Here is a 13,093-nt window from a genome sequence, read left to right on the forward strand (position 1 = left end):
TTGGGGAGGATGGCAGGGGATTGCCTCTTCACAAGCAAGAGTTCCTGTCATTTCCAGGAAGCTCTGTAAGGATGCACTATATGAAGATTTTGGGCTGCAGCGACTGAGGAAAGGAACAGGAAACAGACAAGACTCCCACCTCATTTATAGCATTTGCAGCAGGCAAGAGAATTTGGCTAACAGACACCACTTTCTGGCATCTCACAAGTGGGATAAGACCACTGTCCTGCATTTGCCAAGATGCCACTGAGACTTTCTTCCTGGTTCTCACATTTGGCCCAGAAGAGAGACATTAGGTTTTGCTGCAGAAGGGCTGCAGCGCATTGAAACGCAGGGGCTAACAAGGCCTCAGGGTGGTAGAAAGTTTCATCTGGATGAGCTTGCTCTTGCTGTGGGAGGAGGGAGGTGGAAGGCAATGCAGAAGGGAGGAGGAAGGTGTCAGCCAGCTCCCTGTCAGCTCTTGGAATTCGGGCAGTGGGAAGTCCTGTCCCTGGACAAAAAACACCCAGCCCATTGGCTAGGAAAGCAGTGACATGCCCTCAAGCCAAAGAGAGGTCTGTGCTGTTGGAAGGAGGTTTTAACTCCTCCAAAGATAAACTGGGGGAGAGGGGGATAGTGTAGGGAGAGGGGAAGATACCAAAGGCACCCATGGTGTCCTAGGTTTAGGAGATTTCAGTCTTCAGCACACAGCAGCAACTGCAGCCCAGAAATGCCAGCAGGGAAGGCATGCTGGGGCTACCAGAGATGAACAATCGAGCTCCCATTTGGCAAGGAATCAGGAATGCATACAATCTAATACAATCTTAGTAAGACACTGGTCTTAGCAAATGTTTACCCTGCTTCTGGTGTGGAGCCTTTAAGGCAACAAATGAGAGAGGTTTATCTCCTGCACACCATTCTCCTGTTGTGGGCAGCCTACCCTCACTACCTGCTGCCAGTCAACCCATGCTCCCTGCTGCGAATGCTGCTTCACCCAGGCTACCTGCACTAAACTGGCAGCAATCTCATTGCATCTGGCAAGTGTTTGCTAAACAGGCTGGACTGGGAACAAAATCTGTTTGCAGAAGGTGGCTACGTGGAAACAGGAGAAGGAGAGATACAGACCAACCTGAATTGAGTGCCCTCACAGCACTGCCATTTCTGCAGGTGTTCCTGAAACTTTGGGAAGCTTTTCAAGATACCTACAAGCATCATATTATGGGTACAGAGGCAGTCATCCCCCATTCCTGGGGTATCGGCTTGAGGATCACTGCTCCAGCACCCAGTCTGCTCTCCTCCAACAGAAGTGGTCCACTACTGCTCATCTAAATGTGGGCTCTTTCTGGTTTCCAGCACTCCACCTCACAGTCTCTAATTTCCTCCCAGCATAACTAACTTCCTCTTCGCCTGCATTCAGCACAGTGATTTCTCTGGGAGTCTGGATGGTGTTTTACTCCAGCCAAACACAAAAAGGGGGCTTAAGGTGCATTTTTCTCCATCATCCCTTTCTTGGCAACCAGCCCAATGATAGGGATTTCCCAACCAAAGTTACTGTAAGGTGGAGGCAGAATAGTTGTGTATAGATGCGCGAGGCAGCGATTCTAAGTAGCTGGGACTGGGACTGGCAATCACAAGGCAGAGAGAGTCTCCGCTGGTTCTTCCCACACAACATGACTTGCCCCAGGAGGAGTGAGAACAGACCCAAAGGGACTTGGGCTTTTATTGCAAACAATGACACACAACCAACCCCACAGGTGGGGAATGACTAGCGTGGGCAACACTAATGCCCGATTTCGTTCAGCTAGGTGTGGCTATGTACTGGTGGGGCGCGGAGGGAGGGAGGGGAGGAAGAAGGTAACACAAGGAGCTCTGCTGCTGCAGCACACAGACTGAAAAGCAAAACAGTGTCCAGCTCCACACCCAATTTATCTATACTGGGAAAATGAGTGAACTTTTAAACACATTAGCCAGTACATGCAAGTTGACATGTTTTTTCAATAACACCTACCCCAGGCAAAGCCAGTCATGCAAACATTCGCATTAGTTTAAAGTACAAAAGTTAACTCAATAGAGTGATGTTCTTGAACGTGTCTGACACTGTCTACACCAGGGATTCTCACCCAGGGTGCTTTTAAAGGTGTTGTGGCATGCTGTGTAACATTAGCACCATGACATATGCAAACACCTACACAATTCACAAGATAAATCCACAGATTTTAAATAGAAATCCATAGTGTCAAAACTATTCTGTCCTGTTGTAGACTTCCCAAGTTCTTTACAACAGAAGAACTGCTCTATTACATTTCTGTAATACAAAACCCAATAAAAGCTAAAATCTGGCATTTTCCGAGGGGTGTCTTGAGTCTGTTGAGGTTGACTGGTCTACACTAAGCACCAAGGGTTGCACACAAATCTATTATACAACAGAATGTTTTCATCTACACTGGGAAAGAGAGTGTGATGGGAAAATTACAGAGGCCATGTTTTCAAGGACAAAAAGGCAGGTTTTCATAGGCAGATACTTTAGCTACTTCACCATAAAATCCTCCTGATGAGTAGCTAGGTGAAGTCAGTGGTTGGTGCTCAGCATGGTGCTAGCCACACCTATCCACAGCCCAGTGATAACTACAGGCATCTTGTCTCCATTAGGCTTTTACAGCAGGATAACTAAGGTGTATCATCTCACCATAAAAACAAAACATACATTCTGTGCTGCACTACTGAAGTTCTGGCTAGATAGCCATAGGAATCATCTGCCTTCAGGTACAGCTCAGCCAAAAACTATCATGGACAAAGCCAGAAAGTAGTGTAGAAAGAACAGTGCAAGGAAAGTTCACAGAGTCCTTCCTGTTTAGATAATCTGAGTAACCCCTGGAAACACAACAATTTTTACTGAGGACTCTCACTGACACTGTCTCTTTAAATGAGATCTTCGAAGCAGCCCTGGCTTTGGATCAGGAAATGTTTGTGGCAGAGGCATTTTAAGATTGATAGACATTGTATTTCCCTTTGTGCCAGACCAGAGGCATCACATCATCCCCCCAGCTGGAACAGATACAGGCCAGATGATCCACTTTCCTCTGGAAATGAGCACAGGCAGGGTGAGAGGTACAATGGGCCTGGGAGGAAAGGGCAAGGGAGGACTTACTGTTGAATTCTGTCAGGTTTGGGCTTTGCCTCCTGGACTCTGATCTTGGATGACTATTTACAGGGACTCCCTTAAAGGAGTACCAGGAAGGAAAAAAAATAGGACATCTGCAACATGCCCAGGACAGTATTCTTGACTTGTGTGTTCTTGTGCCACTTTGTAAATAACAGCTAATAATTAAAGTTAATTATGAAAGTTCTCCTCCCCTTTCCATCCAAAATTCAAGGCAATTCCAAGTTAATAAGGTATCTCAGAAGCTTTGGTTGCTTTGCTTATGTTGGATTGTGCTTTTGTTTGTGTAAGGAAATATTAAAATTATATCTATTTACACAATTAGCTCCTGGGCATGGAACCAAGGGGTGGAATAGTAAAGTAATGGCCAAAAGCAACAGAGGCACCAGATGCCCTCAACATAGCCTGCAGTTGGGAACAAAATCTTGCTGTGGCCCTGTAGTACAAAGAGCAGAGAATTAGGAAGCTGTGTCATATGTGGTCACCCCCACAGTACTTGCGAAATGGCTCAGGGCATGTCCTCCATCATGACTGGTTCTGCCTACCCTAATCCCCGCAGGGGCTGAACATGCACATTGGATTATCTGCACTCTGGGCCAGGAAGTGAAGAAGCGCTGCTGCATAGGATTAAACACCTGCTGTGTTAAACCCCAGAGGTGGCTGCACTTCAGGAGGGAGCATGGGGAAATTCCTAGGTGCTGAACCTTGTTTGGAAAGCCCTCAGGAGAAGATCCGTGGTGTTACTCACATAGATGCAAGATCCCCATTTATCTGAACAGGCAGAAAGGATAGTTTAAAGGAAACAGCTAAGAGAGACCATAAAAATGGCTCCCCTAGTCAGAAGGGAGACTGTCATACAGAGTGCTCAGCTAGTAGGCACTTCCAGGAGGCCTCTCTCCCAGGAGCTGGGGGTCAGTATGGGAGTTTCCTGTTTCTCTGTCACAGCAAGCCACATACATGCGACAGCTTGGTCACAAGGCAAGAGAGTTTCCCCTGGCAGCTCCTCTTTAGGGGACACTTCAACTGCAAAGGATTCTTCTGACACCTCCCTGCCCCGTTCCTTGTGCTTAGAGAAACATCCTAAATAAGTGCCTTCTGTTTGCTGAAGTGCTGAGATAAGCAGAGGACAGTGGAGATTTGAAATGGCCCATGGCCAATTACTGCTATTCAGCTCCTCTTCAAACAAAGCCAAAGCACTATACAATACACAGACTAGGGACCAGAGCCATTGAGGAACTGATCAAGAGAGACTTTTGGTTATCATGTGTGGGAGGTCACACAGGCTGAAGCACTGACACCAGGCAAACAGGCGAGGCTCTGCTTTCCACCAGCCCCATACCACCCAGCTAGTGCAAATTTTACCTTCAGAGTTGGGAATCCAGTTATTCCAAAATCCCCACACACTTTCTGATGGGACTCGTCGGCACAGTTGAAGGCTCCAAGTACCACTGCTGGTCTCCATTCTGGAAGGACAGACAAGCATGAATAGATAGATGATTGTCAATGAATTATAGTACTGTAGTTTTTACTAACAGAGGATAAAAGTGCTATATGAACAGAGCTGGAATTAGACCAATGGAAGCCCCAAGCAAAAGCTAAGTCATGCCCCCCCTTTCCTCCCATCCACATATTGAAAGACTGGTGGGAGCCCTAGGCAACTCCCCTGATGATTTATCCTCAAAACCAGCTTTGCAGAAGCACCCATTTACAGCTACAAGACATCTGCTTGACACTGTGTAGGCTTAAAGAACAGGCTCCTACTGGTAAGCAAAGCCAGTTGTTCTCTTTCAAGTATTCCTGTTCTCTTTCCACAGAGAACAAGAGCTTTACAAGTGTCAGCTCTTCTCAAAACAAGAAGACACTGGTACCTGGATCCCCAGGTCAGGAGCCAAATACTTACAGCAGTAGCAGCCACCTCATATATTTCTAATGCCTCACACAAAGAAGCAACTTCAGCAGCTATTTAAGAGCACCAAGCAATTTTAAGCAAAATAAGACACAAAGCCAAAAGAAGCATCCTACATGAATCAACCCATCTGATTTATATAGCAACAGAAATGCACTGGCTGCTGACGGGGTGACAACCCAAGGGTGTTGTTAGTGACAGAGTGAGTGCAGTGCTCCAAGACAGAACACGGCCAGCACAGATGGGCTCAAACCCTTCAGATCGTGCCGTGACCTTCGTGCTCCTGTCAGGTTGAGAATTCAGCCTCACTGGCCGGCCCTCAGCCTGCCTCTTCAGCAGCATGGCCAATAGGCCTGTACGAAGTGGCTAGTATTAGCTTCGGATTTAGATTCGGCCGATTCAGGGGACAGTGATTCGATTTGGTGATTTGAATCACTGTCCCGATTCGATTTGGCCGAATCTGATTTGGAGATTCAGCTGCAGAGCCCCCAATGCAGCGCGGGGCAGCGGGGATCACCTCCCCACCCAGCAGCACCCAGTGAGCACTGGGGTTTGTTTTTTTTTAAGTACCAGGAGCTGGAGCAGGCAGGGCAGCCATGGGGGGCTGGGGGAGCAGGCGGGGGGGCAGTCAGAGGTGCTGGCTGGGGTCCCCCCATGGTCCCCTCCCTCAGCACCCCCTCTCCTGCCCCTAGTACTTACCAGTTGGGAGTCAGCTGCAGCTCCCTGCTGCAGCCACCGGGGACTGCCCGAATCATCAAAGCTCTCCAAATCTTTTCCGAAGATTTGGAGAGCTTTGAATCAATTCAGACCTTTAGATTGGTCCCGATTCAATTCAGATTTGGGGATTCAGCCACCAAATGGAATCACCAACCAAAGCTTAGCACAGCCCTAATAGCCAAGCTCCACGCTCAGGCCATGCATGAGGACTGACACAGGAACAATATCGCATACTCTTCGAGCAGCAACACTGGGCATTTGCCTTGCAGGGCTCCTCTCCAAGTTGTGCATGGCTTGGCAGTGCTCATGAGACCACTACTTGAGGGATCCAGTCCATGCTAGTACAGGATTCTCCCCTTGCCTGTAATGCAGTATTGCACAGGAGCCCCTTTCAGTGAGGGTATAGGGCAGCTCTGAGTAGCTCATAGTGCTCTCAGCATCTCCCCAGTTGTTCACAAACCAAATACCCACAGCCCAGCTGCAGCATCCCCCCTCCACAGCCTGAGGATGAAGGCATCACAGCTTCACTGCCCAGCTCCTGCTTCTCTTTCTCTCAAACTGTCATAGTGCGAGTCTGTGCAGCCAGGATGAGTGCTGTGGTGTCCTCCCAGCCCCTCACATGGGCAGGCTGAGTTGACAGTCATGGGGAACAGGAGAGGAGCTCTGTACTGGTGCCAGAGGCAGAGCTGGGCAGGGAGCCAATGCAAAGCTGCTAATCCCTCTTTCTTAAACACTGGTTCTCAACGTCCTTGTATGCAGGAGTCGCTGAGCCCACAACACTTTCTCCCCACATTCCCTCCTCCACATACCAAGGCCTGGCATTCCTCTCCTCACTCTGGCAGGTCAGCTCCCAGAGCTGCTCCAGGCATCCCTCTCTCCTCCTAATAATCCTGGAAGTCTGAATGTAGTATCTGGAACAGGAAGCTTGAATCAGCCTCCTTTCTTGTCTTCTGAGGCTCTAGGGGGGTTATTTTCAGATGATGTTTGCTTGGAAATATCCAACCCTGAAAACTTGCAACTCAGCTTTTCTGAACTGCAAACCAAAGCCAGACCCTAGCAGGCTCCTTCCAAACATGTCACAAGGGGAAAGCATCTGGGGTTCCTATGAAAGTTTCCTCTGTTTGCTTTAGAGTGCATCTCTGTAACATTCAGAGGGATGGGGAGCTTGGCCACCTGTGGACAGCAGCAGGCAAAGGTGATGGCAGCAAGAGGAAGGCAAGTAGAGTACAGTGAAATCCTTTAGCTAGTCTTCCAGTTTCCTACCACAGCTGTGTGACCCAGAGCACTTAACTTAAAGGAATACTTGCAGGGGCTGCAATGCTACTGGCCAGCCAGGCACACCACCACAACCACTGGGCAGGTGTTAGCACAGCTCTCATTGTATGGCTACAAATAAAGATTGAAATACCAGCAGTAACAGGTCTGGGAGAGAGGGGAGCACTAATTATTAGCACACAGGGGATCTGAGTTCAAAGGAACACCAGCTCTCATGTACCCAAACGCTCAGGATGCTACAGAAGTGGTGCTTCTGACACTGAATCTTCAGAAGCCATCTCATGCTTTTATCCAACTTGTGACCCCCCAGGTGATACTCCAGATACGCATGCAACCAGGAAAGAGGAATGTGTACATGGGCTTGGGAAGCGTCACAGCCCTCTGCAGGAAGTCATTCCCTCAGGGAAAAGGGAAGAAAAAAAAATCTAGCTGTTTTTTAGAAAGCACCAGTTAAGGAAAGAGCCCAAAATCCTTGGTCATCTATATATGTGCTCTGGGGTGGGTGAGGGTGGAGGGCACGTTTTCATTAGAACGGCTCTCGGGAGCCGTTCTAATGAAAACACTCACAACATCTTATGTATTGAGTAGCTCGTGCTTCAAAATGGTGATGGGGATGTTTAAGTAAAGATCGTTCGATGAGCTTTAGGTAAAGTAACCCACCACCATTTTGAAACATGGGGACACTGAATACACATGATGGCGAAGATGTTGGAGTATTCTAATTAAAACACTCCAGCAGACTCAACATGTTCTAATCAGAATACAACAGAGCAGGTATCCCACATGTGTACAGGCAACTTTTGTTTTCATGGTCCAAAGCTCTGTGTCCTGGCCTGATCTGGCCAGCCATTTGCAGGGAACTCAAATAGTGCTTCTGGGGCTTTGTGCTGGTCAGCCCAGAGGAAGCAGTGACCATTTATAGAAGTCCAGTGGCTACAAAACAGATTCCAGAGAGCTAGGCTCTTCTTCTTGGTACTGGTCTGGCTCTTGTCACCCTAGAAACCAATCAGCCACTGACTCTCCCATCAACTCAGAATGATTTACAGACACTTTGCCTCTATTTCCCCAGTGCAAAATGGAAATACTTCCCTTTTCCAAGATACATTTTGATGAAAGGCACTAAGTGCCAAATATTATGAGGACAGCATTCTGCTTATGGAGTCACCATCTACTCTGTGAGCCCAAGCAGACAAGCCAGAGCCTTGTAATAAGTCAGCCATAAAAAATAAACAGAATGTCAGGACCAATGCAGTGATGATCAGTTTGTACTGAATGGACAGGAGAGGGTAAGAGCCAGAGCTCATTCATGGAACTACTCTGGAAAAGGGGGAACCAGCAAGGTACCCTGGGAATTCGGCCCTTCAGTGCACTCTAGAGCAGGGTTCTGGTGCTTGGAGCATTCACATCTATCCTCTATCCTCTCTCTGCAGAATCCCTAAGATATAACATGCCAGCTCAGGCCACAGACTCCAATGGCATCCTCTCATTCAGGAGGGGATGCAAGGGCCTCCTACAAGCCAGCATGACGTACCACATTGGGACTAGAAGTCAGCCCAGTCAAGCACTCACTGTAGAACTGAACCAATCAGAAGGGTGCTTCCCATCTCTTGTGGGATGCTACCAAAGGTGATGCCCAGCGAGATGCAATCACTGAGAGCTTCCTTCCCACCCCCAAAGAATTGTCCCCACATCAGTTCCCCTGCAATGTGCCTGTTCAGGTCATGCTGCTCGCTGACACAACAAGCACTGCCTCATTCGGGGCTTGAAAGGTACAAGATCTCCCTACAAGGTCTCCCTGCCCGCCTGGGTGGCCCCGGGGAGTGATGCCACTGTGTGGGGAGGGACCCGGGACCCCATAGCTCAGGGGTCGCTTGGCCTGCTGGCAGCTCAGCTCTTGACCAAGGTAGATTCAAACAAGCTCCGCAAAAAAAAATGAAAAAGAAAGAGATCAGGCCTCTTACCCTAACAATGACCAAAGCCCCTAAATTGAAACAGTGGGTTTTTAATAGTCAAAATTGTAAACCCACCATTTCAATTTATGGGACTAAATCTCCATCACACGTACAAGCAGCCTAAAACTTTAATTTTGTGTCAGATCTCCAGAACTGTTTTAAAGGAGTGAAAATAAGAAGTCTAACAGATTATTACTTATATGAAAGCTGTATTTTCATTGCTTTATTTGTGCACATATAATTCTTTAAATAAAAAGCTGTCAGCATGTCTGTCTAGCATATGTCATGCATTAGCAGGTGCATCATGAACAGGTCCAGTGAGGTGATACTTCCCCTCTATGCAGCACTGGTCAGGCTGCAGTTGGAGTACTGCATCCAGTTCTGGGTGCCGCACTTCAAGAGGGATGTGGATAACCTTGAGAGGGTCCAGAGGAGCTGCTCATATGGTTAGGGGCCTGCAGGTAAGACCCTACAAGGAGAGACTGAGAGACCTGGATCTCTTCAGCCTCTGCAAGAGAAGGCTGAGAGGGGATCTAGTGGCCATTTACAAATGAATTGGAGGAGAGGGGAGCAGCAAGAAATTGGAGATGCTTTGTTTACCAGGGCACCCCTTGGAATAACAAGGAACAACAGCTACAAACTGACAGAGAGAAAATTTAGGTTGGACATCAGGAAGAACTTCTTTAAGGTAAGGGTTGCCAGAATCTGGAATGGGCTTCCAAGGGAGGTGGTGCTCTCCCCTACCTTGGGGGTCTTTAAGAGGAGACTGGACAAGCACATGGCTGGGGTCATATGACCCCAGCGCTCTTTTCCACCCAGGGCCGGGGATTGGATTTGATGATCTATTGAGGTCCCTTCCAACCCTAACAACTATGCCAGTATGACGTGCTGCACTGGTATTGAAAGCTGGCCCACAGTTAGGTTTCAGATTGAGTCAGCCCTGGCAGGTGGGGCCGGGGGGGGAGGGGAGAAGTGTTTTCCTGCTTCTCATTGGGATCACCTTTGGGAGGATTTAGTTAAAAGCACAGGGCTTGCACAGCGGGCTGAATCCAGGCCCCTACTTCCAGTGGCTCAAACTGAGCCAAAAGGCTCAGTTCACATTATGTTAAAGAGTTTTGTGCATGCTTTTTTTAAAGCACGCAAAAGAAAAAGCAATGCCAGCTGGAGTCAGGCTCCATGCAAACCAGTGCTGCGCAAGCTGCCTTGACACTGCACAGTACTGACTTGCGACACCCTCCTGCTATTTCAGTCTGGAGCTCTCAGACAGCTCTGCTGAGGCCACTCCACCCCAACCTCCAGCAGCCCTGCTATTCCGGTTATTCCAGTGCTGGGCTTCTGTCCCAGTTTTGCCAATGCATCTCAGTTATAACCTCCAGAACGTCCTCCTGGGCCCCTCCTGGGATACAGACTTGCCAGCACACTCGCATGCTGACCAGCACTCATGGCAAGAGACATGGCAAGACTTTTAAGCAAGCAGAGATTGAAAATACTGGCAGTGTTGAGAGGGGACATATTAGATAGGACACAAGAGGGATGTAATATAAAACAGTAGAAGACAGACAGAGCAGGGGCCCCTTTCCAGCTGACCCAAGAACATGGGGCAATTAGTGCAACTGTCAGGCAGCAATTTACAACTGATCAAAGGATGGCATCGAACAGTAAAATACAACACCATTAACCTGTAGAGGCCGAGAGTTCAGTAGGATTCAGGAGAGGAAGGGACATTTATATGGACAAGAACTTCCACTTGCGCTAGACAGGAAGAAATTACAAGGGCTATAAACCCTTACACTTAAGAGCACATACCAACCAGTGCCCAGCAGGGCTGGAAATCAATTTCCCTTAGGGACAGGCTGTTCTACAGTTGTCCACAATGGGGACTCCAGCTTTTTCCTTCCCAGCAGCTAGCAATAGCCCTGAGCAACGTTCACTGATTGTGACCTGGTGCCAAGTGTCTTCATAACACAGGGATTATGAGACAGCAAAGCTCTTCTCCCACATGAATACAGCAGTAATTTTCTAAGGCATCATTGAAAGGTAGGCTGCATCCCTCTTTTCCCCCCAGCCTTCTGTGCAACCCTGAGAGCTCCCAAACACATCCATGTAGACACATCCCACTGCTAGCACCTCCTGCCACTCCTAAAGCATTTCTTTGGGTCACTGGTGTCAACTACCCCCTGAGCCCCTCCTTGCTCCCCCTAGCAGGATCACCCAGGCCTTTCTCCAGGGAGGTGCCTCTTCGCTGTTCTTCATGGCTATATGGCTTCAGCTTTGAGAAGTCTGTAAATAAGCCCTTCCACTGCCCCGACTCTCAGCCCTCTGGCCTAGGAAAAGCCAGTAGGTGACCCTTCCTCTGCTCTCCTGCCCCACCCTTCTCCAGCCTTGTGGCTCTGGCTCCACAGCATGGGGAAGTCAATAAGTCATCTCTCCTCCTGCTTCTCCATAGCTTTAGATGCTCCAGCCCTCTGACTTACGAAGGTCAACGAGCAAATATCTCTGCTAGGCTCTCCGCTTTCTCCAAAGCTGTCTCACCAAAACAAAGCCAATTGATTCCTCCATGAAAACCCCTCTCAATCCCCACTAAGCCTCAACTTTATGCTTCCCACAGAGCTCTAGCTGCCTTCCTCTCTCTATTGATTAGTTCCTGGCGTCACCGCCCCTACTCAACAGGCTCAGAGGGGAGTAAGTCATCATTTCCTCAAAGGGTCTGCACCCTCCTGTCAGCAGGATATCAACTCAAGAGTCCTGCAACAAGGTGAGGATTAATCCCCCTGGCCCATTGTGGAAGGTTGCTGGGTGGGCATGAACTCTCCACTAAGCATCACGTTTTTGCACCAAGAACTCCACAGACCAGGCAGGCTGCACTCCTCACTGCACCAGAAGGTTTCCCTTTAAAAAAAAAATTTAAAAAAAAATCAGCATTTGCCTTGTCATGGAGCTTTTCCAACAGTTCAATTTACGGGCTTCTAGAGCCTTCAGCAAAGCGGAGACCAAATTCCGTCTAATGCCTTGTGTTAAACATAGATTCTCAAGCCAGAATCGAAAGAGGGAGAACAAATGGCAGTAACAAGCAAATCCTGTCTGTGCTGTCATACAAGAGAAGCTGTGAGGGGTCAAGACCTGCCTTCACTGTCTTTCTCAGGTAGCATCAATGCACCCAAGCTCTGAACTCTCCCTGACGGAGCTCTCAGATAGCCAGAGAGTTGTGCCCAGTGCTCACAGCACTCACCTCTCTGTGCTAGGCAGTTATAAAGGGAGAATCACTATAACAAAAGGCAGAATAGAGATGTACATTAAAGATTAATTGGATCAGAGATGCATAATCTGTTGTGAGCAAAAGCTCATTTCATCAGATGCACAAAGGTGTTGTTAAAAGGGACAGGTCCCTCTTCACCCCAAGGACAGGGTGGAAGGGTGTGTTTCCTCCTCCTGCCAAGTTAATGGCACATTATCAAACCCAGGCTTTAAGGCCAACACAAGGCAAAATGCATACTGCAGCACCCATCATCTTGCAGCCTCTCCCTGCCACCCACAGGTCACCAGTGCCAATCAATCACGTCATAGCCAAGAATATTCCCAAGACAAGTGCCTAGGCAACTGCAGTCAGCAACGCCACCCACCCCACTCTGCACGTGGAAGAAGCACGTACTGACTGGCCCCCTTCTGCTACTGCTCCAGCACTTGAGCAGCCTGGTTTGCCTGCACAGCCTTTGTGCCCAATGGGACTCATGACCATGAGTGTTTCATAGATTCATAGATGTTAGGGGTCAGAAGGGACCTCAATAGATCATCGAGTCCAACCCCCTGCATAAGCAGGAAAGAGTTCTGGGTCTAGATGACCCCAGCTAGATACCCATCTAACCTCCTCTTGAAGACCCCCAGGGTAGGGGAGAGCACCACCTCCCTTGGGAGCCCGTTCCAGACCTTGGCCACTCTAACTGTGAAGAAGTTCTTCCTAATGTCCAATCTAAATCTGCTCTCTGCTAGCTTGTGGCCATTATTTCTTGTAACCCCCGGGGGCGCCTTGGTGAATAAATACTCACCAATTCCCTTCTGTGCCCCCGTGATGAACTTATAGGCAGCCACAAGGTCACCTCTCAACCT

At 48.6% G+C, this 13,093-nt stretch overlaps 1 protein-coding gene across 1 annotated transcript in view; it reads right to left on the minus strand.

The window, feature by feature from the left end:
• LOC102374695 (sulfhydryl oxidase 1-like) overlaps window positions 1-13,093 on the minus strand; it is a 60,308-nt gene that overhangs the window by 25,344 nt on the left and 21,871 nt on the right. Inside the window, exon 5 of the mRNA XM_006037491.3 lies at window positions 4,502-4,602. Coding sequence (XP_006037553.1) covers window positions 4,502-4,602 — 101 coding nt within the window. The remainder of the gene's footprint in view (window positions 1-4,501; window positions 4,603-13,093) is intronic.

The sequence above is a fragment of the Alligator sinensis genome, unplaced genomic scaffold (genome assembly GCF_000455745.1).
Source record: "Alligator sinensis unplaced genomic scaffold, ASM45574v1 scaffold2165_1, whole genome shotgun sequence".
Lineage (NCBI taxonomy): Eukaryota > Metazoa > Chordata > Crocodylia > Alligatoridae > Alligator > Alligator sinensis.